Genomic DNA, 27,704 nt, shown 5'->3' with positions numbered 1-27,704 from the left:
GTCCTACATAAATACTTCCACTCTATACAATCAAATGCTTTTTCCGCACCAAGAATTACCACTAAAGCATTCGTTTTCTTAGTCTTAACATGCTGTATGATACCCAATAATCTCCTAATGTCTGAATATGACTGCCTGTTGTGGATGAAACCCATTTGGTCATGTCCCACAAGTTTTGGTATAATGTTATTGATCCTGGATGCTAGTAGTTCAGCTAAAATTTTACAATCTGTGTTTTGGATACTAATTGGCCTATAAGATGCTGGATCATCGGGGTCTTTGTTTTCCGGTAATAATACGTTAATAATAGCAAATTGTAGAGATTGGGGAAGTTTCTTAATTTATAAAGAATGATTAAACATTATAGTTAAGAAGGGAGAGAAAATAACTTTATAAATCTCTGGTGGGAGACCATCTGGTCCACAAGCCTTACTTTTTTCTTACTCTTTTTTCAGTTTCATCAAAGTATATCTGCAGAGGCACACATCATAAACCTATGTACACAAAAAGAAAAAAGGAAGAGTCTCCTCCCATCCTTTTCATCCAGCCTACTCAAGTCATCATAACAACAAAATAATTTTTTTAAATTTAAATTTTTTTTTAAATGAAGGGGCATCAACACACCTAATATAGGAAACATGAATAAAGATTTAGCCAAGGCAATTGACTTGTCTTAATGTAGTCCAGAGTAAATTAATAAAGACAGAACGAATAAAAAAAAGGAAGAAATACGTATATTGTCTCTCGACTTGCTCACAGTCCATTTTTCAAAACAAATATCCAACAACCAGTGCTCAAATATGTGCATTGTCCTGAGCAAGACAGGTAGCAAACTTAATACATAAATATACAGAAGAAATATATACTAATAATATTAGTTCAAGCCATGTTCCATGTGGTCACAAGCCTGAGTGGGCACTGTGGGATGGCGGTTCACTGGTCTGAATTTCATTTAGGAAGTTCTCTGCTTCTCTAGGCGAATAAAACCTTGTTTTACTGCCACTGTAGTCAACAGATAGTGTCGCCAGGAAAAGCATGGCATACCTTATTCCCAAGTTTTGGAGCTTCTTCTTTACCAGCAGGAAAGCCCTCCGTTTGGACTGAACTGCTTCGCTGAGGTCAGGAAAAAGGTGTATTTTTCTATCGTTGAACTGAAGCTCTCTTTGCTCGTGTGCCAGGTGCAGGACCTTTAACTTATCCTGATAATTCAGGCCTTTCACTATGATAGGTCAAGGCTCTTTCTGAGGATCGATCCTGTTACGCATGGCGATACGATGGCCTCTCTCCTGGGCAAGCGGGTCTAGGAAGTTTTCCCTCCCCAGCAGATCAGGAATCAGACGTCACAGAAAAGCCACAGTGTCAGATCCTTCAGATCCCTCCAGAACCCCCACAATCAACAGGTTTGATTGTCTGCTCTTGTTTTCCAAATAATCCATCTCTGTCTGTAGTGAAGCCGTATCCTTCTCCAACACTTTAATGCGCTTTAATGCATCCGCCACACTGTCTTTGGCTTTATTCACTCTTTGTTGCATCTCAATAAATTGGTTTGCTAGGTTAGTCATAGCAATGTCGAGTTGACCAACTTTGTTTTCTATTCCTTGAAGATTTTAGAGGACTACTATTTTTGTTGCTGTCCTGCATTGTGAATTCACCTGCCAATGTTTGGCACACAGTCAGGTGCTTCAAGCTGTTGGAGTGTTTTTTTTTTTTTTTTTTTTTTAAAGCACACTCTTGATTATAGCTTCACAGTATTGACATTTAGTCCCATTTACAGACGTTTTTTCATATATTAAATGTGGTCTTCAAAAACAAATGTGATATCAGAAAAGTTCGATATAACTTTTGGACAGACAGGCCTTTGTGCAGAGCTCACTTATGCATGTCCTTCTGCTCCACCATCTTCTCTGATAGTGTTGCTGTCTTGAAGAGCATGAATAAACTCTCTTGCAACTGACTTTGCTCCTCTTTAGTGTTCTTTCTGTTGTCATCATGTTTGACTCAACAGGACTATAAAGACAGAGTGTTCTCCAGGGTTTCTGTTAATGTGGCATTGAGCCTAGATTATTTTGGCCCATTTTCAAGGTTTTTGTTCCACAACACTTAATTTATTCAAGTAAATTAAAATAAAATAAAAAATTTCCCACATATATTTTCAGAACACTTCAGAACTTAAAAAGATGTTCTTCTAACTTGTATAGTCTTTTGACTCGAAATGAGAAGTTGAATGAATGTAATACACAGATAAGTGATTAAATTACATTTCTAGATAAACACAATCATCATATTAGCAGACTTCCCACCATGCATAATTTAGGAGTTAAAATTCTCCAGAGAGCTTCAAGATAAGCCTTGTGTGTTTTTTTTCACAATAATGAACACACTGCGAAACATGATGAAGGTTCACAATGACATCAGTACCTACTCCCTTACACGTACAATTAAATTAATTTAAACTTTTTGTGTGAAGTAATGACCTGACTTTTCAAACTGAGAAAGTGAAAGGGAAAACAAATTTGCTTGTAATGTTCATCAGTGTGGCTGAAGAGTTGTTGGTTCAGTTTAATATTTGAAGCTTAATGAACAAGTTTTCTGAAAATAAAACTGAATTAGAATCAGGTCAATCTGATTACAAAAGTTAATTTGATTTGAATCATTACTATCATTAATCAATTTCAGCTTCAACTTGTCCTTTCGGTAGCCCAAAGACTAACTTTTGGAGTTAAAACATATACAATGTACTTAATTCTGAGCTTTCCAGTTAGAACACCAATGTTCCCAATGTTCCAAATATTAGAAACATAACACTTTGAAGGAAGTATTGAAAAAACTAACACACACACACACACACACCCTTCTCACCATAGTTGAACTGACTGTTGCTCTTCTCACAGTTGATAACATTAAAACGGTAGGGGACGTCTGCCACCATATTACTGACTTCAAAGTAAAACCACTGGGCATGCTGGGAAGAGTTCACATCTGCATTCAGTATGAGGTCATATTCATATCTACAAAAGAGAGGAAAAAATGACTTCATTGGCCACTGTGGTTTAATGTTGATGTTGGGTTTGGGCTTACTGAGTAAACTGCAAATAATAATAAAAATAATAATAATAATAATAATGATAGGGAGCATATCACATTCACTTCTCGATGGTTTCTTTGAACTTGTGCTTGTAGTGTGTATGTCTGTTTGTTCATACCTGCGGACCTGAACAGCCTTCCTGAGGTTTCCACACTCAAACTTAGAGAAAAACCTCAAGGAATCAGATGGACAAAGAAGACTGACAGACAAGAAGTAGATAAAGAGGGATGACAAAATAGATTTTAGGATATATGATTCAATTCACATTTGAACAGTATTATTAAAATTACATTTTCATGAAGAAAACTTTAAAGCTGCTACAAGAAGCTATCATATTTTGTTGATATTTTGAAGGCCTCTGATGACAAAAGCAATATGTTTACACCATAATAATCACAAAAGATGTCAAAGATGAATACTTCTAAATTAAAATCTCTTCCTGCCTCTTTTTAACTCTATATCTACTCACTGTGACTACACCTGGAAAAATGTAAACAGAACATGCTAGTTATAGTGTTGTTGGAGAAGCCAGTATTTCATCTAAGCAGTTTTCTGTGCTTTCTATGTCTTTAATGACATATCATGGTCATGTTATAATTTATTACAGTAAATAACAATTTTCTTCTTTATCAGTAACTACTCAGTAACACAGACTTGTGCTACGGCTCCGTTAAAGGAGCATACAAATCGATCCCACTACCCCCTCAAGGCTGCTTTGACTGTACAGACTGGGATGTATTTAAGGAGTCTTGTTATGACATTGATGATCTTACTGATGCTGTCAGCTGCTATGTTTCCTACTGTGTGGACAGGGAAATTCCGGACAAGGTTGTGAAAGTGTACCCAAATTCTAAACCTTGGGTGTCTAAATCACTTAAGGTACTGTTAAATAGAAAAAGGTGAGCTTTTAGAGAGGGCGACCTCCCTCAACTACAAAGTCTGAAAAGGGAAGTAAAATCTGAGATAAGAAGAGCAAAGCAGTGTTATAAAGCTAAACTTGAGCAGAAACTTAGTAACAATCATCTGGGTTCTGCCTGGGATGGTATGAAGACCATTACTGGCACACGGAAGAGGAAAAATAAGAAGGTAGCACTGGAGGGTTTCAGATGTGACAAACAGCTGGCTGATGTTTTTAATAAGTTTTACCTTAGGTTTGACTCCCAAGATTTTAGGAATGTGATTCAAGAACAAAAAAAACATTTTAACTTACAGCGTTTCCATTCCCCTTGAAGAATGTGCTGTGGTTAATGGTTTTAAACACTCTAGAGTTAATAAGAGTCCTGGGCCTGATAATATTGACAGTAGGGTGCTCATCTCCTGTGCAGAGCAAGTAGGTCACATCTTTCATTATATTTTCCAGTTGTCCCTCAGTCAGCAGAAAGTACCTAAATTATGGAAACAGTCCACAGTCATTCCAGTGGCCAAACACAATAACCCCAAGGAGTTAAACGACTTCAGGCCAGTTGCCCTGACCTCCTTGGTCATGAAGTGTTTCGAAAAGTTGCTAAAGAAAGAGGTCCTTACAAAAACTGAGCATCTTCTTGACCCGCTACAGTTTGCTTACAGGGCTAGGCGAGGTGTAGAGGATGCTACTGCCACTCTGCTTAACCTGCTCCTTAAGCACCTTGAAGGTAGCAAAACACATGCTAGGGTTTTACTTGTCGATTTTTCATCCGCTTTTAATACAATCCAACCACGCATTTTAGTTGAAAAGCTCTTAAAATATTTTAACCTTCATTTTAATATGGTGGGTTGGATTCTTGATTTTTTAACTGACAGAACTCAGCGGGTAAGGGTGAACCTTTGCCTGTCTGAGAAGATGTCGACCTCCGTAGGGTCTCCTCAGGGATGTGTCCTGTCACCACTCCTATACATTCTCTACACTGATGATTGCTGTAGCCAGTATGATAACAGATACATTTAAACATTTGCTGATGATTCAGCTATTGTCAGCCTTCTCCACGCAGATGACACTGATCATGGTCCTGTTGTGGATGATTTTGTACTCTGGTGTGATAGAGCATTTCTACAAATGAATAAATGTGGCGAAAACTAAGGACATGGTCATTGACTTTAGGTTGAAGCCCCCTGCTGCCCAGCTCAACACCATTAAGGGTCAGGTGGTGGAGGGGGTGGTGACTTATAAGTACCTTGGTACTGTGATTGACAAGAAGCTGACTTTTAATGCAAACACAGAAATGCTTTGTAAGAGGGGTCAGCAATGACTGTTCTGTCTCCACAAACTGTCAAGGTTCAATGTGGACAAGACCCTCATGACCATCTTTTACAAATCCTACATTGAGTCCGTGTTGACATTTTATTTTATCTGTTGGTTTGGGAATCTTAGTTTAAGTTCAAGGAATGCTCTTTCTAAAATAGTGAAGATTAGTAGTAAAATTCTGGGTGTCCCGCTAAGCAGCCTCACTGACCTGTACAACAGACAGGTGTTAAGGAAGGCCAAATCAATATTAGCAGTTGGTCCCCACCCCCTTCACTCTGAGTTCCAGATTCTCCCCTCTGGGTCTCGGTTTAGATTTCCTGCTGTAAAGAGCAACAGAATTCAGGTCCAGGAGGTAGATAGCAGCGCTGGAATCCTGTTGTGACTAATGTGACTACTATTGGTAATAAGGATGATGATGGTCATCTAGGGTTTTTGATGTGCCGGTGACTATGATGATAGCGACATCGGTGTTGATAGTGCTTTTCATGTTTCTGCCTATTTTACTGATTTTGCTTATTTCATGTATTGTCTGATGTTATTTTATTTTTCTTATAACCACGGTTGTTGAACTGTATAGGTAAATGTGTATTGGGGTTGTAATATCAACCTGCCACTCCTTATTCTCCCAAGCCATAACATTCAGTTGCCCCCCCCCCCCCCCCCCCCCCGCTTTACCCTCTGTAAGTTCTGGTGTGTGTTTTTGTCTGTCTTGCTGCAAAACCAGTTGCCCTTTGGGGACAAATAAAGTTGAAAGTGGAAGTTGAGTTGAAGTATCCAGTCTTCTCATGGATGGTCTTGTTTTTTCATGCAGGTCATATAGAAAGATCAATAATAAATTTAGACTGCCAACCAGTTAAAAACTCCTTGTAGCAGCTTTAAAACCATCATAAATAATAATGATCACCAATGTTGACCTAAATTTGTAAAACAGAATGCTGTGTTTGTGTATATTTGTGTTGTTTACCTACCTATCATCTTCCAGATCAAACACAACATGGTTGATGATGTCATCAGTGTTCAGGAAACGTTGGACATCTTCAAGCACTTTTTGCCTGATTAAGACAAGCATAAAAAGGCAACACAACACTTGAGGATAAAGTATATTCCTTCAAAATCTTTTCAAAGACCTAGATGTGACATTTATATCAGCTTGAGAGGTCAGAATTAGTTTTGATAAGTAAAGATGTTTCAAAAGTTTAAAGGAGCAATATCTAACTATTAAATTGATATTAAATAGGTCTAATTGCTATTAAATATACAATGTATGGTTGAAGCGAGTGGTTTCCCCCTGTCCCCTCCTGCCTAGACATGAGGAAGCTCAGGCAGGCTGCAGGAGCACTGCAGGAGAGCAGCATTGTATTGTCACTGACCAATAGCAAGCAACGACGAGTCCTACACTCTATGTTAATCAGCTGTTTATAACTGTCAGTTGTCTGTTGATGTTAAGTTAAGCCCGTAGTCCTGAGAACAAAAGCCCACTGCCCTGAAAATCCAAATTATTACATTATTATTATTATTATTATTATTATTATTATTATATTATTACACATTATCTCTTGAGTTCAGTGACTTCCTGCCTTACTGCCTGCTGAACTCCATTAACACATTGCTCAATTTAACAGTTCATCTTCTTCTTCTTGAAATTCATTAATGATTTGTTAAGACTCATAAACAGACAAAAACTCATTTAGCATACATCCATCATTAATTTGGACATGTTAATGTGAAATGGGCAAAGAAAAACAGTTGTCTTGCCCCAGAATGGAAATTTTAAAGGACAGGTGCATGTTGCATTGCTGTTAGAGTAGTGAGTATATCAATATGGCATGTGTTACATATTATTGTCATTTTATGATTTATTACAGTAAATATATCACAGATTCCTCCTTTAAATGAGAGGAAAGAATGTATGGGTGATTTTTATTGTCAGAAGCACTACTTAAATTGTTCTCTAGCAGAGCAACCTACACCCTAGTCTACACCCTATGGTGTGCAACCAGAGGCAACACTGTGGCTACAACACAATTGTAAATAGAAATAGTAAAAAGTTGTATAACTAAAATCTAGTTATAACTCAAGTTGCCACACATTTAATAGATGAAAGGTTTACTGCAAATAAATAATGAAAATGTGTCAAAAAGAGAAATAATGAGACATCATGGGCTTTGTTGTCTGGTCTGGACTAGAAAACTAGCATGAAAGCAATTAAACTAGGTTTTGTTTTGCTTTCTTGCTATTTCCTCTTTCCAGTAGTGGAATGTACATGGAAAGTACATTTACTCAGTTTTTTTTTACTACAGTGCAGTTCTGAAGTAGTTTTTACTCATACTTTAGCTAGATAAGAATTTCTACTTCATGTATCTTATACTTGTACTCCATGATATTTCAGAGGGAAATATTCAACTGTCCCTTACCTTTATTGGACAATAGAATCTAGTTTTATATGCCTGAAATATAATGAATTGTTATCGTAAAACGTAAGCACAAATCAGTACTTGTAAAAAGTTGATATTGATTTAACTTTGATGAGCTACAACATTAAAATAATGCTTACATGCTATTAAATCAGTAATAATAACCAAACAAAACACTGATAGAGACAAGTCTACTTTATGAGTACTTTTCACACTTTGACGCTCTATGTTTAAATCCCACAGGATCAGTCAGGATCTAATATTAATTAAAAATAATATTAATTAGTGTTCTCTACACATCTATAAGTTTTCTTATACACTTGACGTTCAAACAGTGAAAATGTTTGTAAAGTAGAGCAGCTGTATAAATCCTGACTTCCATCAGTGCTGTCTAAAAAATATTTCCTTCTCAAATATGTATCGTCAAAGGTGCATTTGTATGTTGATGTCCCTGTAAGAAAAAAAGGTTTAGTATTAAAAAACTGTAAACTAGCTAACAGCAAGAATGTGTTTTTCCTCTGTCATTTACACAGCTCAGGAATCATGAAGAGACAGGACACAGAAGTGGTGAAACAAAGATATGATTGGTTGATACATCACTGCATCATTTGAGCACTGAAAAAAGTTGAGGCCAGCTCAACTTTGATTTGTAGTGCATCACACCTGGCATGTAGCAACAGGTGCTGAATGTCAGTTTCTGGCCCCATGTCACCAGATTCCATTAAAAATGACATGTAGTCTGATGCTTTGTCACTGGTAGTCATACCATTAAAGTGCACACACACAGTTAGGACACAGGAAGACACTACAGTCTATTTCACCATATGCAACCCATCCATTATTAATCATAATGTTAATTTTTATGACCCGACCTGTCAGGCCAGTGAATTAACTGCAATGCCTACATCACCACAAATGGGTCATTTCAGCATGTACACGTACTTCTTTAACTTGCCAAAACTGTCATTTAAATAGCAATGCGTCAGACGCATGCACACATGCTCTTAATGGTATGGGAGATGACACTGATTGGTTTAATTCATGTTACGCCCAAAGACACATTCAGTGCACTTTGCATGCTTCTCTTACAATGGCAGAATATGCTGTTGGTCAAATGAGCTATTAGTGCTTGCTTGAGATTACAATCCAGCCTTGGTTAATCCAAGATTACTATCACCATACAAACAGAAATGTCTTTCCTTGCTGCTGTTTGTCTATCATGTGTCACACAGAGGCAAAACTAGCAACACTGTCAAGGTGTTGTCATTTTAATATGTTTACTGAGTTGAAAATGGTGCCAGAGGAAAGGTCAGCGGTTCATCGATTTAAGGAATCCACTTCTAGTAAGACTGTACAACCCAAACAAATTAAATTTTGAGATTGTTCTTCCAAGAAGAATGAAAGCGGTCCAGCAAGCCCCCTAAAATATCTATTTATATTCAAGTGACACTGCCCTCTTAAGACGGAAGTAATTTTGACAAGAGCAAGGAATGGTCAATTATGTTATTACGTGGAGGTATAGGACAACAAAACAGTGAACTTTTCAGCTGAGTCCTTCCCGTTTCCCGTTGATTAATCCTTGTTTCACTGGATCACAATAAACACGCAGACACAAACACTACAGTTGCTCCAGCTGTCATGCTGACTCATCTTATAACAACAATCTGACAGTCGTGATCCGTCCCGTGCGCACTTTGAAGGTCTGTTTAGATTTATTAGACATAAGAATTGTAAAATAATTTATTTTTCGTATTAGTGAGTTTCACTGTTAAGAAACACGTGCACACAGCTATTTAACATCAATGAAAGGTGTTCTGTGATTGTGGAGATGTGTGCACACCTCAGCCAAGCACAAGACACATGCACACGTGTTTAACTTCAATATTTACACTTTATTGCTGATAGAAAATATGTTCAAATGACACATTAGTAATCTACACTCCACTGTGAGGAAAAGAATGAACATAAATGAAGGTGTTTTGTGACTGTGAGGACGTGTGTCTGTGTGTGTGTTTCAGCCAAATGCACCAGGTGCTATCACAGACTTTAGCTGGTCTAAGGTGCAAGTCGTTTTTACTCCAATGTGCCAAGCACAAGATAGCAAACGCACCAGGCCACACCTTCATTTTGCCTTTACATTTAGACCTCCCGCCCACGGCCACACAGCCCAGGCACAAGTGCATTTGCTATCTTGCAGACATGGCAGAAATGGCACTTGCACTGCTGTGAGATAGCAAAACCACTTGTGCCAGCAGTGCAACAGCTTTGCACCAGGTGTAAGAAAGGGCCCTATGAGTCATTCTTAAAGTGACAGTTAACCCAAAAATGAAATTTCACTCAATATCTAGTCACCCCTGTGCTGATGTGAGGATGGGTGAAGATCTCTAGTTCACAAAACACTCCTGGAGCTTCAGCAGAAAACAGCATTTCAGACAAATTCAGTACAATTTAAGTGAATGGTGACCAGTTTTAAAATGTAAAAAAAAAAAAAAACCACAAAAAACCCACAAAATGTCTCCATACTGCACCATGTTTTTAGCCTAAATGTCAACTGTAGCTTCTCAGACCTGATCCATGGGCACACACGTGAAGTGGGTACACGGGCTGTCGCCTAAGCGGCGTAGCTACAGCAAAGAAATGATGTTCCTCTTTTATGTCGAAGTCCTCTGACATTTTCATCTTTGTTGAAAGTTTGCGAAGTCGACTGTGCCTAACAAGTCACTATTTCTGAGCAGATCTCTCTCTGTTGTCTGAGCAGCTTCCAAGTAGCATGTAAACACAGGTGTGGAGGTATCGTGAGATCTTGTATATTTAATGTTGCACTGCTTGGGCAAGAGCCTGTGTACTCGCTTTAGGTGTGTACACACGGATCAGTTCTAAGAGGCTACAGTTGACATTTAGGCTAAAAACATGATGTAAATGGCATCTTTTTGGGTCAAATTTTAATGTTGTGGCTTATGGACACTTGGATTACACCACATGAGCATTATAGAGACATTTTGTGTTTTTGTTTTGTGTGTATGTTCTTTTTTTTACATTTTAAAAGTGGTCACCGTTCACTTCAATTGTACTGGATTTGGCTGCAACGCTGTTTTCCACAGAAGCTCCGGGATTGTTTTGTGAACTGGAAATCTTCACCCATCCTCACATCAGCACAGGGGTGAGTAGATATTGAATGAAATTTCATTTTTGGGTGAACTATCGCTTTAAGGGCACAGACAAACAGCATAATTTTTGTTTTGTTGTTTATTTTGAAGGACTTGTTTCAACGTAAGCAGTAGCCATCAATATCTGGCACAAGGTGATGGGCAAACCATAGGGTCCAGACATCACTACTGTAAACAGCCACTAGACATGGCCCCCAATGAGTCCTGGCGTTTGTTGTAGCTAGGTATAAAAATTTAAGCATTGTGATCACTTTTTTTATGATTTCAATGTCATATTGTATGTGTGCATGAGTAAATTCAGATCAAAATGAGAAATTCTAATGAATCAAAATTAAGTTTCTCTGAGGGAGTTGATGTAATGTTGTTGTGTAACCTTTAATTTTTTACAAAAACCACAGAAGTGAAAGTTGACCAATACTAAAAAAAACAGCATTCTCTATCAGCAGCAATCAGCAGAGATGAAGAGTACTACATTGAAGTGCAAGGCAGGGCATGGAGGATTTTACAGAAACATTTCTCTCTTCTCTGTCATTATTTGCCCATTCAGTCTAGACACCGCCATAAAGGACAATATGTCCTTACACAGATAATGTATTATTACAGTATGATGTATATATGGCATGTGCAGACTCTGTGCAAATTAACAATGACACTTAAACATTCAACAAAAGAGAGACAAGATACAAAGAAGAAGGGAGGGAATGGTAGAGACTAATTTCACCAAGACAGCTACAGAATAAGGCTTTCAGAGAGGGGGGTGATTTCATAAGAAAACAACAGATGGGAGCAAGAGTGTAGGACGACAATAATAATAAAGTGAAAAAAGGCCGTTGAGGCAGAGTCATTGTTATTTTCTGTCTTTATAGAAAAACAGATTGCCACTGGTCAGTGACATTGGGTCTCGTTCATGAATTGTTGTATGCAGATATTTTATTTTAAATTGTGTATGCAAACATTTTTTTGAACTTTGAACATGTTATGCTGTGAAATGTTAGAAGTAAATGTAATTTAGGCCTACATTATGAAAACAGAGAAGAAAAATGTTATACAACTATTTATTAATTTAATTATTTTAAATGGTTACAGTTACAATGATAAGATGCCCATGACAGCTTCTTCAAAATCTGTTTGCTTTCTGAGGCCTAAACTTGGATTATAGGCAAAACGAGATCAAACCACTTCATCTGCAAAAACTCCTCGTCAGCTTCCTGGCTTTCCAAAGAGAGTTTGGTGATAGATCTGTCATATCCCAGTCCAATGTTTAACCAGTATTCAGATGCAATTACTCCACACACAAATGGGTGTAAATGGACAGCTGCAGACACTACATACACGTTGTGCACTTCCCAAAGGTCTCCAGTTCATTCAGTCAAATGTCAGTGGGCTGCTTCCTTGTTTGCATACAATGCTTCAGTCTGCTGCCCTTATATGGATTTACTGTAAAGCTTCCAAATGCAAATTGCAAAGTTCCTGGTAGATGCATCAAATTTACAAAGAAACGCGATTCATCAACATGCTCAGGCGGTTAAGAACAGCTTTGGCTGTCATTGCACATTTAATAAATCCTGGACTTTTTTATATTACTGCTTTGTTTAAGCATTGCCCAGTTTCCTAAGCCATGTATTCCTGTTGCTCTCCAAACTGGGAGGTGTGCCAACTGCCATGTATTGTAGGCAATACACTGACTAAGGGTAAGTACCTTGTACAACCTCTTAAATAAAAGACAATGATTAGTTCAGATTTACATAAGTTAAACAGAAAACATCAGTGCTTTGGTCTTGCTCAGACTGGGCCTCATTCATGAACAGTGCATATGCACAGATCTGTGCTTAAAACGTGTGTGTATGAACTAGGGATGCACCGATACAGATACCAGCATCGGGTATTGGTCCGATACTGTCCTCACGTCCTCACGTACTTGTACTCGTACTCATAAAACTACTCCAATACCCCACACCCGATACCACGTCACGTTACCAAAGTTATTGGGGATGTCAAGGTTTTTTTTTTTAGAATGGGGGTGACAGCAGCAATTTTGAGAGATGGTGGGATGACACCAGTTGACAGGGAGGAGTTTATTGTTCCCGTGATTAGTGGGGAAAGAGCAGGAAAACAGGCCTTGACAGGACATGAGGGGAGACAATGGTTGGCAGGATAAGGGGGGCCAGGTGGATAGAGGGGGAGTAGATGCAGTGGTGGTTAAGTTGCTGTAGATGTCGTCTATTTTGGCTTCTGTTCTTCCAGCATTTGTTTCTTCTTTTGTCAGTCAGTGTGCATTGCAATAACAGGATAAAACAAGCAGAAGATTGCAAAATCCACAAGGAGAACATTTGAATGAAGAAGTATAAACAATGACAATTAGAAACATATCCTTGTAACAACATGCCCTGTTTATCTTTCAACTGATCCAACAATCACCATTGTATTGTTGATGTTAACTGTGCAATGTATTTTGTGTAAAAATCTATGCTGCATCATAGGTGATTATTGTGTAAGACACCAAAATGCAAAGAATTAGAAGTCAAAAAAATAATAATATAAGGCCACCAGAAGGAGGGGGCGGGAAGTAGAGAAGGGACACTTTTCATGAATTTTCTGCCAGGTTTAAAAGAATAGTTCCAGACTAGTCAGAGATACTGAGACATTGAGCCCTATCTTACACCCGGCGCAAGTGCCATTTTTGCCATGTGTGTAAGATAGCCTTCATTTATGGTCATTCTCTTCCTCAGACGCGAGTGAGGATTAGTTAAGTGTTATTTGAACATGTTTTCTATCAGCAATAAAGTGTAAATATTGAAGTTAAAAGCATTTGCGTGTGTCTCGCGCTTGGCTAAGGCACACACATCTTCACAATCACAGAACACTTTTCATTCATGTTAAACAGTTGTGCGTGCATGTGTCTTTAAAGATAAACTCACTAATAAGGAAAAAATATATAATTATAAAGCCGTATAAATCTAAAACAGACCTGCAAAGTGCGCACAGGACAGGATCAGAGCTGTCAGATCGTCTTTATCAGATGAGTCAGCATGACAGCTGGAGCAGCTGTAGTGTTTGTGTCTTCATGTTTGTTACGATCCAGAAAAACAATGTTTAAACAAACCTACAGGTATTGTTATCAAATAATTACATCATTACTTACCACAATCTGGACAAAGCATCCGCCAACACATTATCTGACCCCTTTTTATGGCGAATCTTGAGGTTGTAATCCTGCACGATCAAAGCCCACCGCATGAGTGTCTGATTGTGATCACACATGCGGGATAAAAAGATGAGGGGGTTGTGATCGGACAGGACTACAACCGGCAATGAACTGGAGCCGACATACACCTCAAAGTGCTGGAGTGCTAACAACAAAGCAAGGGTTTCTTTTTCAATAGTTGAGTAATGAAGCTGGTGTTTGAGGAACAGACATAAGTAGTAACAAGACACCAACACTTTCATTTCCGAGTTCGGTAATCGAGCACTTTGATGTGCAGAATGACGCGTCACTAAACTCTCACTTTCATTGAGAACATATGACATTTCTGACACAGTCAGCGTGGAAGTGCCAGACACATCAGATGGAGGATTTTCACATGCAAGAGGACTTGATACAGCCACAGACCTGGAATGATACAGCTCTAACATGTCACACATTAGTTTTACGCCTTCTTCTTCTTCTGTCGGGGGTGCCGATGGCATAATCGGCATCACTCAAATGTTGACGGATTTTATAGGGACCTGAAAATTTAGCAGAGAGCGACGAGGCAGTAAAGCCAGAACTTGATCACCCTGCTCAAAGCATCGGAGGACAGCTGAGCGGTCGAAGTGTCGCTTCATCACCCCTTGGGATGATGAGAGAGACTCCTTCGCCAAGGAATTGGCATGGTGCAAACGCTCGTGGAAAGTGCTTTCATAATTTAGCACACTTTTTTCTGGAGAAGTTTCAGATGACAACATTTCATCTCTCAAGGATTTAAGTGGCCCGCGAGGTGTGTGGCTGAAAACGAGCTCCGTGGGACTAAATCCTTGGGATTCTTGGACTGCTTCACGAGCAGCAAACAACACAAACGGGACCCCTTCATCCCGACTTTTCTCACTTTCCACTTTCCAGTATTTTCGGAGCATAGATTTTAACGTGGTGGTACGCACTAGAGATGGCGTGTTTTATGTTCAGCGTTTCAAGAACTTGTTTGAAGAGTTTTGATTTGAAATTGGTGCCTTGATCGGTCTGGATTACTTGCAGGAGCCCAAATGTGGTGAAAAACTTTAAGGCATGGACCACAGATTTGGATGTTATCTTTCGCAATGGAATAGCTTCGGGAAAACGAGTGGCAGCGCACATAATGGTAAGCAGGTATTGGTTTCCACTTTTAGTGCGGGGTAAAGGACCAACACAGTCCACTAATACCCTTTCAAATGGTTCTCCTATTGCAGGAATAGGATGCAACGGGGCTGGCGGAATGCTTTGATTAGATTTCCCTGCAATTTGGCAAACATGACAGCAACAACAATATTTGGATACATCAGTTTTAAGACCGGGCCAAAAGAAATGTTTGAGTATGTTCTGATACGTTTTTGTCACGCCTAAGTGTTCGGACCACTGGCTTTTGTGTGCTACAGATAGGATATGCGGGCGGTACACAGTAGGGACAACTATCTGGTTAACACAGTCCGAATCAGATTCAGCGGTAGCAGGGGACCAATTACGCACCAGCACATCTTTATCAAATAAATAGGATACATTTTCACCACTTGCTTTGTCGGCACTTACCACATTGGCGAAACACATTTTCAGTGTCGGATCAGCCTGCTGAGTGGTGCACAGGCGTTCCCGGGTTATTGGGACAGTCATGCCGTCAGAGGGTGGCATGCCTGGGCTGGCAGTGCGCACCAGCTCGGCATTAGGATCGCGGGGAGATGCAGCAACAGTTTCCATCTCAATCATAGCTTTCGGTTCCTCTGAAAAGGCTGACATAAGCACTCTGTCAGACAAAGAAATACCGTCATCGACATTTTTATTTGAGTGACTGCGCAACTGGGATACAAATCTGATGATGTGTATGTGTCATTACCAGCCTCCATGTGTGGAGAGCAATCCAGCACTACCAGCGTTGGAGTCACTTTACCACCGGCAATGTCGTTACCCATTAACAGAGCAATCCCTTTAATTGGCAACGCAGGGCAAACAGCAATAGGGAAGAAACCAGTGATTAATTTTGATTGCACATGTACGCAGTGTACGGGCCTGGGAATGTAACCCATTTCAATGCCACGTAGTACAGTGCCAATGCCACAAGCAGATTGCTCAGTAAATGGTAAGGCAGAGGCCAGTATAATAGATTGTGAGCCACCGGTGTCTCTCAAACTTCGCACCGGCCGCTGCTCGGCTGACTCACCTGTTAATGACACTAGACCATCAAATACAAACGGCTTAAAACATGTGTCAATAGTTTCATCCTTACCAGACTTTGCTTTTCAAGCGGCTCGGTTTTAATTAACCCAATGCCTTTTGGCTGGGATGTGCTCAGAGACGGTGCTTGTTGCTCTTTACGCTTAAGGCTTCGACAGTTAGCAACAATGTGTCCAGGTTTGTGGCAGTAATAACACTCCCTGTCAACTTTCATGGCACTCTGTGCTGTGGACTGGCTTATTTGGGCAGCCGGAGTATGTCGAGGCTTCTCAACAGAGACTGACAGGAAAGCAGTCTTGTGAGTCAGCACATACTCATCAGCTAGCACAGCAGCAGCGGAGAGTGACTTCACCTTCTGTTCATTTAAATAGACCACAATACGGTCAGGCAAACATTTCTTAAATTCCTCCAACAACATCAGTTCTCTCAAAGAATCAAAATCATTTGCCGTGCAGCTTGTGCTCCATTTATCAAATAGTGTTCCCTTTTCCCTCGCAAACTCAACGTGGGTCTGATTCGGGGCTTTTTTGTGATTTCTAAATTTTTGTCTGTACGCTTCAGGTACTAATTCGTAAGCACTCTAAACAGCGGCTTTCTCAGTTTCATAATCAAGACTGTCCTCTAAAGGTAGCGCAGCAATTGCTTCTTGGGCTTTCCTATGAACTTTGCACTGCAGTAGGAGTGACCAAACGTCAGCTGGCCACTGCAGAGCAGAAGCAATGCGCTCAAAGGCACCAAAATAAGAATCCACTATGGCTTCACAAAACGTGGGCACTAAAACAATGTGCTTACTGATATCAAACGCAGAACGTGGTAAACTGGTGGAAGATGGAATCATACGTGAGGCATCCGTAGATGCAGGCAGTGCGTGAGCCTCCTTCTGGGCTTGCAGCTCTATCTGGCGCAGCCTTATTGCTGTTTCAGCTTCAATTTCCAGCTTTTGGATTTCCAGCTGGTACGGCAGTTGTTCCTGTCTGTTCTAAACTTTTTCCATCTGGAGACGAGCAAGGCACACTTTAAGCCTGGCTTCATCTCTAGAATCTGTACCAGTAGGGGAGAGAGGTTCAAAGCGAGGTAAGGTAACAGGAGTTCTTGGTTGCCTGTCTGCCTCTCCTCCATCTCCCGCAGCTGCATGCGCTGCGCCAGGCACGCTAACCAGCTTTTGGTCACCCTGGCTTTCACCCAGGATGCCATCATCAACCGAAGCCGACTTGGGCTGCACCTGCGCCACATTGACCTCCTTTTCCACCAGCCTACTAACAATCAGGGCTTTACGTTCCCTTTTTAACAATGATTTAGAATACACAATGCCAAAGTGGTTTGCTATTTTAGCTAAATCATCCTTTCAACAGCTGTCAATTTGTTCCAAAGAGGGTGAGGCCAGAAACAAATTTAGGTCAAACATAATTGATTCAATCCAATCACAATCAACTCACCTGCTTCATTTTTTTTCACACAGGTCAATTTAACTACACACAGTACCAATAAACAACTTTAATCCGGAATCCTTTAATTTAAATTAGATCCCGGACGAGCCCCCATTTATGTTACGACCCTTAGCTCGTAATGGGAAAAGGGAAGAAACATAAAACCAGTTGTAGTTGGTAAAGTTAAAGTTATTTATTCACACCGGCAGTTACAGAGACAATTAACACAAACGAGAGGCATCAAAACAGGTGACAGGGCCGATGAGTGCTGCTCAACTCAAGAGAGCTCCCAAAATGGGAGATTAACAAGTACCTACAGTGGCTAAGAAAAAGCAAAAGCAAAAGAGAAACTTGTAGCTATCTACCTTGTCAAGTTTTAAAACGAAAATACAAAAGAATCAGCACCCCTATGCCTAGTGTAGTCTAGTACAATTTACAAACAACCTAGCAAGTGTGTGTCGGCTTCTATCAGTTATTGAAACTGTTTCCTGGCCCAGTCCCTTTCAACGAGTACCTAATTCAAAATAGCTTTACACAAACAGCAACGAGAGGCACGTGTGGCAAACTGTCTATGGCAAAGGCAGCCACCATGACTGGCATGCTCACTGAGCTTAAATCTCGTCAACTTCCAGCTGCACTCCTGTGATTGGTGGACGGGCGAACAAAAGGCACCAATCAGCAAGCTGAACAACAGAGTGGGTGGCGGAGGTAACGCCCCTCGAAGCTTGAGGCCAATCATGGGCTGGAGTTCTCACACTGCAATATACAAGAAGAACTACACGGCTAAAGGGTAAAGCGGGGGGGGGGATCAGCGGTAGCCGGCCCAACCTGAGAAAAAAAAGTTATGTGTGCTTCTATCTGAGCTCGTTGGATATATCTGTGCGCACTTCAAACTTCAGAATGTCTCTCTGATTGTTTCACAGCGGGTCAGAGGAGCAAGGATGGGAGGAGGAGATGAGGATTAGGTGGGAGAGGAGAAGAAGGAGGAGCACAGACAGCCACGTATCTGCTCCTTCACCTGGCTCAGGTGGGCCAGCGGAACCAGGAACCTTCGTGGCTGGACTAGATCGGTTCGCCTCCCCTCTCTACTGCACCATCTCTCTCCCCCGCTCCTCAGCCAGCAGAGTTAATAATGATGATGATGTTAATAATTAATTATAAAATACAACATACTTTCAACGTGCCTCAGGTTAAAATATAAGCAGTTACATATCTGCATGACATTTGCAGTTCATTTATTCTATTGTTTTTGGCAGGCATTAATGTTAAATAAATTATTTACACATGAAGCTGTTTTGGAGACGTCCTGCTGTCTCCATATATCACTTTTTCAGGAGATCTGTCTCCTCACTTCAACAATATTTTCTTCTCCTGGTAAATCCGCCATCATGCTGACACCACTTGCGTTGCTGGTGCACCTGCCTCTTAAAGGTGATGAGAGCTGACTTTCTGTTTGGTTTATTGCATGTTCGGCCTAAACTCGCCTGTGAATTAATGAGGGCACTTGGGGACACCTGATAGGTGTATCCCGCTTTGCGGGGCAGGGCAAAATATCACTCCCGCCCCTGGCACACGATGGCAAAGGTGGATTTGGACACACCTTGAATAAATTAAATCCATTGCGCTTGCACTTGCGCTTTAGATCAGCGTAAGATAGGGCCCTTTGTCTTCTTTCTTGAAATGCAATGGATTATGTTGTTTAGATAGCTCAGAAGAGCCTAACACGCCTTTATTTGGGATCTTGGTTTCTTTACATTATCCATCATCACTGGTGTCACCCAGCAGGATCTCATGCTGCCACCATTACAGGCACAGACAACTTTAAGACTGCAGCTCTGAGCAGCCATCTCCAGGAGGCTTTGAGTGTGCCTCATTTTGGATAATATTACTAAATGTTTTACTAATGCTATTAAATTGTCTGTTAGCCCAAATTCAGCTTCAGGTGCAAAGAAATGTCAGCAAGAACATTTTGCATATATGTTTGACAAAAAGCTTTCTATTTGAAACACTGAAGTGCAACAAAATGCTGCCCTAAATTTCCCAAAAACATTATCTGCAAAGAAATGAAGCTGCACAATAACTTATTTTGTAAGAATAAGGCCGCTTACCATTCCACAATGTATCATTATTGTTATAATTGTGTCTTTTTTCAAAAAAGCTGAAACATGGATCTTTATCAGAATTTGCTTACACTGTCCCCCAAATTTGGAGGGCCAATTCCATCTCTATTTCAGTCCATGTCCCTTATCGCCTCAGGGAGGTACCTCCATTACTGAGGTGTCTATCCTTTTCTGTAATTTGTACGCTGTAATTCAACATAGTCAGACCTGCCATAGAATATGATACTGCCCCACCAGCAGAGTGAATGTAAATACATAGTGTAAGAATGGGAAACTCTGGAGGAATCATTTTCAGTGGAAATGCTGCCAACCTGGTATTATTCACCTTGGTTCCCAGGTCAGTTTCATCCATCTAAATTTTATTTTCAGTAATGAAATTTGGATAGATGTTCTTAAAAGAAATGGCTGCAGGCTTCAATCATCACCTTTGACTGAGAGGAGAGGGTTGTTTATTTGCAAGTAACATTAATTGCTTACACTTCACTTTACTGGCCCAAGACTGGCTGCGCCTGCCTGTGCCTCTGTTTACCATTAACACTCATATCACCCTTTCAAAGTAGTGGGAAGGTTGGTGCAACCTACATATTTAATGATACTGCAGCACATTTTCAAGGAGACAAATACATTATAAAGTGCCATTTCTTGCCGAGCTACCAGCAGGGATATGGGAGGGATCCTTTGTGTTTGTGAAAGCATACAACCAAGCTGTAAGTAAAAATAGCCACCATTAACTAGCCAATATGCTTTCATTATTGGACTCTACACATGTGTATTAGTAAAGTCCATGTTTTGGGCCACTTATCACATCCTCAAAAATGAAAAATGTAGCTTGCCATTTTTAAATCCATGTCTATATTCATCTTACACAAACTACATTACATTACTACATTCCTACACCCCCATCAGTGAAATGTTGTAATGAGCAATAAGTACCTCTGGATATTGGGTTTGCGTGGGGCCATGGGTTCATGTCCTGGTGGTGGAAGATGACCCCAGAAATCAGGGAAAGCCAGAATGCTGAACCGTGGAATAGATATGGCTTTGGCAGCTGCAGCGCGGTACAGTTTGGGTTCATGGTGGGGGATACAGGCTTGGTGTCTTTCCAATAATCTGTCAATCATCGTACAATGGTGAGATTCTTCAGCTCCCTCCTCAACATCCTGCTCATCCACTCTCTGACCAGGAGGGGCCTCATCCCTAGGAGCAGAACAGCTAGAAATATAGAAATCAAAAGCAGACAGCAAGTTTAAAAGAAAAGGTGAAAATGTTAAACTGATTCAGTAATATACTGAAAATGTCTGAGGAATCAGACAAATAGGATCAGAAAACAGGCAAAGGCCAGACTCATGGAAATTGTGTGACATTACTGTTGGAGCAGTTCTATTACTGTTGTTTGTGTGAAACATTCCAGTATCTTAAAACAGATGCCATGATATTTTGTTTGTACAAGTTAGGCCTGACACACCACCACCAGTGCCTATTTGGTTAGCTGCAGGATCATCAGCTGAAGCCACTGCAGACAAGTTGATTTTTTTGGCCACTGCTCACAGCACCATGTCTGTCTGTGGTGTGATGCTCCAGACTTCCTCTGGGAAATGGAGCTGCCTGCTAAGGTCCACCTTCATTCTTCATCCTTCTTAGTGATGGGAGCTTATGTACTGATTTCCTGCAGGTGGTATCAGCAGATCCTCCTTCCCTGAGGAAGTGGATCCTCTTTCTGTTCCCTACTGGACTCATGGCTCGCCTCTTGCCTTCTTTTTTCCACCACGTTAGCCAGCTTCCTGAGCACTTCATTGTGCCACCATCTCTGGTCCCAGGTCAATATGATCTTGTAACCTGCCAAGTTGTACTGGAGGGAGGCATTGATAGTCCCACAGAGGTTACAGGGTTGCTCTGTGCCCAGCCACTGTAGCAAATTCATAGTCATAAGTCATCCTGATGAGGAAGCTGAGTTGGGCCTCTGGCCGTTTCTATAAGTCTGCCCAGCTGACTTATGCTCAGCACCCCTGTACCATTGCCTTCACCCTGTACTCACCATGTCCCACCTTCCTAACTCTGGACAGAACAATCCTTCCTGCTGGTTCTGGACCACAAGGTGTGTGGCCCATCTGAGGCCTGTCCATCATCATCACCATCTGGTGATGGCAGGCTCAAAACACAACCTTCAATGCCTCTCACACTTCTTCCTCCGGCTAACAATTTCTTTTCTGTCACATCTCATCAGAGGAGTATCTCAGCTCCATCAACAGCCATGCTTTCTCTTGTATGTATGTGAGTGATGAATTGTATATTTCCTTCCAACACATCTTGACAATTTGCCTTAACATACATCAGAGAGAAGTTTCAGCATACCTTGTCTCTTTAACCATGGTCTTAAAACTGGGGCTAGTGCTCAGGATGGTGCTGTGACTGTGGAAATCACGGGCCTCTAACAGGGCAGCAGCTGGAGAGAGAGAGAAATAGTACATCTGAATGTCTACAACTTAAGTATAAGAGGCAAATAATTATTATTGTGGTTTTTAAAACGAAGAAAAAATCTGATTAAACTCTGATTTAAATAGTTAAACAGTGACATCTGCAGGACAGGCCAGAGGGGAAAGGGCTGTCTGTGTGAAGTGGTGGCAGAGGATCTGTCTTGTTATTGGCAGTCAAAAAACTGCATGTACTGGAATTGGTTGTTGTAAAAACCACCAATGCCATGATCAGCTATTGTAAAAAAAAAAACAAACACCTGCTTTGTGATAGGCTGTTGTAATTGCCACCTGTAGTTTAATTGGCCATTGTACCTCCTTGTCTTGTGATATGCTATTATAAGTCCCCCCATGTTGTGATTGACTATTGTGAAACCCTGCAATGCAGTGATTGCTTGTTATAGAAGACAACTTAGGTGTGATTGGCTGTTGTAAAATACCACTGTGCTGTGCTTGGCTGTTGTAAAAGTTCCTTGTGTCTTCACTGTTATTAAAGAAACCTTCTGTTGTGGTTGGGTGTAATTTCCCTGTTTTGTGACCCACCTGTCTTGTTATTGGCAGCGGTAAAACCCCATGTGCTGTTGGGGGGTGCTGCTGCTGTTATAGCACAGTGGTATTTTAAAACAACCAATCACAGGACATGTGGTTTCACAAGAATGAATCACAGCACAGGTTTTTTCTTTTTTTTTTTTGTTATAACAGCCAATCACAGTGACAGCACATAGGGGATTTACAATAGCCAATTAAAGCTGCAAGCAGCTGTGATCGGGCCCCCGCACCCCCGTGCCGATCGGGGGTGCGGGGGCCCGATCACCGGCCACCGCCGCCCACTGGCCGGACCCGCCCCGGGCGGAAGAGGCTCTGCTTCGCAGCGACCGTTGGACGTCCCCCCGAAGCCACAGTCCGCCCCGAAAACCAAACGGCGCTCGACACCCGCACGCCCCCGTGCCGACGTGAGGACGGGTGAAGACCTCAAGTGAACAATACGCTATCTGAGCTTCGGCAAAGACCAGCTGCATGGCCAAAGCCGGTACATGTAAAAAAAAAAGAACTCAGATAAACCACAAAATGTGTCCGTACCGCTCGTGTGGTGTGATTTAAGTGTCTGTAAGAGGTGACAGTAAAATGTAACCCAAAAAGACACCATTTACACCATGTTTTCAGCCTCATTGTCAACTGTAGCCTCTGAGACTGGAAATGAATGCACACGGCTGAAGCAGGTACACAAGCTCTATCCCAAGTGGCACAGCTACCGCCATAAAACACTGTTTCTCTACTATGTCCAAGTGCTCAGACATTTTCTTCTTTGTTTGCTAAGGAAACTCTATGCATAACAGGTCACAGTTTCTGAGAAAAACTGTTGTCTGAGTGGTCTCCAGGATTGAATTATTCGTGACATTTTGTGGGATTTTTGTGTTTGTTTTTTACATTGTAAAGCTGATCACTCTTCACTTCAATTGCACTGGATTTCACTATGGGTTTTTTTTCTGTTGAAATTCTTGGAGTATTTTATGTACTGGAGATCTTCATCCATTCTCACATCAGCACAGGAGAGAGTAGATATTTAGTGCAATTTCATTTTTGGGTGAACTACTTTTTTAAAGAATTCCATGTTGTTTCCTGCTCCCAATATTATGGAGATGTGTTCAGGGCATGCCTATTATCACACAAGTCAAGTTTGATGCAGACTGGACAATTTACATTAAAGTTATAGCAATTTCCCTTATCATGGCAAAACGCCAAAATTCGCTGCCACGCTACAGCCACAGCGTTTAACGCTGAACAAATCTTTTAATAAGTTTTAATCACACACTTGTCAAGATGGTCCACGCAAGTTTTGAAGTCAATTGAAACATTTCTGTAGGAGGAATTAGTTAAAATTAGTCATGTGAAAAACGCCAAAATTGAGCTCGAAATTCAAAATTGCTGACTTCCTGTTGACTTTGGCCTATGGGTCCAAGAGACTTTTTTGTTCATCTCCATGTGATACATATGTATACCAAATTTCGTAAACAACTCACTATTTGTGGCGCCACACTTCAAAGGGCGTGGTCAGGCCATTTGGCCACGCCCATGGACAAAACTCATATCACATGTTCAGACTGGGACTGTTAATTGACATGTAAAGTTTCAGGCAGTTTTGACCAAGTACAGAGAGGTTAAAGCCACACCCTGTGTTTTGGCGAAACGCGTTAATGGGCGTGGCCACGCCATTTGGCCACGGACATCGACGAAACTCATACTATATGTTCAGACTGGGACTGTTAACAAACAGTTTAAGTTTCAGGCAGATCAGACCACGTACAGTCCAGTCATAGCAACTTCCTGTGTGTTGGCGAAACATGGACCTTCGCCACGCCGCCAGGGCAAGGCAGTTTCACAAGATGCCCTGATCTTCATGATATAGCGTCATCATGGTCTTAAGGCTTTTCAGACAAGATTGGAGTTTGATATGGTCAACGTGCTGGGATCAGGACCTCAAACTGTAAAAGATGTCATTTCCTGTTGCCAACAGGGGGCGCTATGAGAATTATGGAATATTTTCATATAGGTGTGTTCAGGGCTGGACTATTATCAGACATGTGAAGTGTGATGCAAATTGAACCATTTATACAGAAGTTATAGCAAAAAATTGAATTCATGGCGAAACGCCAACATTCGCCGCCACACTATGGCCACGCCCTTCAACTTGAGCCAAATCTTTCAATAACTTTTGATGAGAGTGTGGTGCAGAAGGTAGCCAGTGAATTTGAAGCCATTCTGATCCTTCGTCTAGGAGGAGTCCATTAAAATGCGCGATAAGTGAAACGCAAAACTTAACAGGAAATTCAAAATGGCGGACTTCCTGTGGGGTTTGGCCTATGGGTCCAAGAGACTTTTTTGTGCGTCTGGGTGTGATACACGTGTGTACCAAGTTTCGTGCATGTTGGCGAAACGTGGCGGGGGGGCCTGCTGTTTAAAGGGCGCAGTCAAGCCGTTTGGCCACGCCCATCGACGAAAGTTAATGCTAAATATGTTGTTTTTTCGGGCCGCGGTCCTTCGCCGCTCTCGAGCATCGACACCCTTCGCCTGACCGTCAGGACCTTCAAAATGTAGCATCACCCACTTGTTAAGGTGTGCTTGACCAAATTTGAGCTAGAAATAATCAACGTGGTTGGAGCAGCACGTCAAAACCTAAAAAAAGACATTTCCTGTCACCACCAGGGGGCGCTATGACAAATATGGAATATTTTCATATATTTGCGTTCAGGCTGATAGACTGATCATACACATGAAGTTTGGTGCAGATCCGACCATGTACCCCAAAATTATAGCCATTTCCTGTTTCATGGCGAAACATCAAAATTCGCCGCCACCTGATGCACAGGCCCTTTATCAAAAACGTAAACCTTCAATAACTTTTGATCACAATGTTGTCTAGATGGTACACAGCGATTTTGAAGACGATACGACGAATCGTGTGGGACGAATTCGTTCAAATACGACACGTGCGAAACGCCAAAATCAGCCGCAAAATCCAAAATGGCCGACTTCCTGTAGGGTTTAGCCCATAGCTCCAAGAGGCTTTTTTGTGCGTCCCGGTGTGTTCTAACTGCGTACCAAGTTTCGTGCATGTCGGAGAAACATGTCGTCTGGAGCTAGTGAGCCATTTTGCTGCACCCATTTTCGAGACCCTTAAAATATATAATTTTTTGCCGGAACTGACGCGCCCGCCAAATTTGGCGGTCCTCGGAATATGGCAAGTCCCCCAAAAATGCAATTAAGTATTGTGAACGAGAACAATAATAATAATAATAATAATTTTTGCGATTAATTTTTGCGATTTCAATAGGGTCCTCGCACCGGTTCGGTGCTCGGGCCCTAATTACAGTACACAGACTTTTACAGCAGTCAGTGACAACACGAGAGGGTTTTACAACAGCGAATCACAACACAGGGGGGGTTTACAACAGCCAATCACAACACAGGAGAGTTTTACAACAGAGAATCACATACAGGGGGATTTTTCAACAGCCAATTAAAAAATAGGGTGATTTTATGACACCTAATCACACAGACACAGGGGGAATTTTCAACTGCAAATTATAGTACAGGTGTTCTTCACAACAGCCAATCAACAATACAATACAACAGCCAATCGCAAAACAGGTGGGTTTTACAGCAGCCAATCACAACACAGTGGTATCTTACAACAACCACTTACAGGAAATGCTTTTTACAACAACCAATCATAGGGGGGATTTACAATAACCAATCACAACATATGGAGTTTTTACGGCAGCCAATCACGGCACAGGTGGTTTTGGTAACAACCAATTATAACACATGGATTTTACAACAGCCAATCACAGCACATGGGATTTGAAAGCAGCCAGTGACAAATTTAGGAGTGGTTTACAACAGCCATTAACAGTACAAAGGCATTTGATAGGAGTATGTATCTACTGACGGAGACAGATTCGATATAGATATCTCAATACACATTCAATGATACAATATCTTAAACTTTTTAACTTTTAAATGGCCAAGGATTCGATTTACACAGTCCTGTCACAATATGATACCATATGATGCAATACAAGATAATGTAGTGAGTGAATGTTTACATTTTTAATTCAATTAATGCTACATTTGTAGAGTGCTATTAGTTGCAAAAAGAAATCCTGATAGTTTTACTAATTATAGTAACAGGAGAGACAGAGAGAAGGAGACATTACAGTGATGTTAACATCTTATTATGAGTGTGAATGAGATACTGTAACCTCAATGAGAATCTATGAACAAACTTTAAAACTGTTTAAAATATTAGTATTTTTGCAGTAAGCTGATCTACTCTGTTTCAAATGAGACAAATGAAAGAGTGCTGTGGTTCTGATCAGTGTGGAGGAACAGTGATGCTCTGTGTTACCTCTCACAGTGACATGACGTCTGTGTGAGTCAGACTTATGTCTCTGTACTCTTTACTCATTTACTCATCTTTCTTGTAAAACCCCAAATTTATTCTCACACTTAAGCATTATGAAAGTATGGTGGTGTGATGCAGTACAATGTCACTTCTGACGCTGAGATAGCTCCCTAACAATGTCTAGGGATCTGAGGGTGAGGCTTATTCAATTCCTGTGCTGATTTTGTTGGACCCTGAGCAGGCTCTTGGCTTAACTCCAGCTACTTGCTGGAAGTGTTGTATGGAAGAAGGCACACTGATACATGTGATATAGTCATGCCTTAAAATAATCAGTATTGGATGAAGATTCAGTCGTATATTGTCAATGTCATAAAAAAGCAGTTTGTGCTCTGTCTCTCTCTCTCTCTCTCTCTCTCTCTCTCTCTATACATATATATATATATATATATATATATATATATATATATATATATATATATATATATATATATATAC

The 27,704-nt window shown here is 40.9% G+C and overlaps 1 protein-coding gene across 1 annotated transcript in view; it reads right to left on the bottom strand.

The window, feature by feature from the left end:
• The window catches only part of agbl1 (AGBL carboxypeptidase 1), a 219,332-nt gene that overhangs the window by 93,148 nt on the left and 98,480 nt on the right, over window positions 1-27,704 (bottom strand). The window contains 5 exon segments of the mRNA XM_084733981.1: window positions 2,860-3,008; window positions 3,204-3,284; window positions 6,275-6,358; window positions 20,766-21,044; window positions 22,185-22,275. Coding sequence (XP_084590107.1) covers window positions 2,860-3,008; window positions 3,204-3,284; window positions 6,275-6,358; window positions 20,766-21,044; window positions 22,185-22,275 — 684 coding nt within the window.

The sequence above is a fragment of the Lutjanus erythropterus genome, chromosome 13 (genome assembly GCF_056507025.1).
Source record: "Lutjanus erythropterus isolate fLutEry1 chromosome 13, fLutEry1.hap2, whole genome shotgun sequence".
In the NCBI taxonomy this organism is placed as follows: Eukaryota; Metazoa; Chordata; class Actinopteri; order Lutjaniformes; family Lutjanidae; genus Lutjanus; species Lutjanus erythropterus.
The sequence above is the reverse complement of the archived record's forward strand: the minus strand, read 5'-3'. Positions and strand labels throughout refer to the sequence as shown.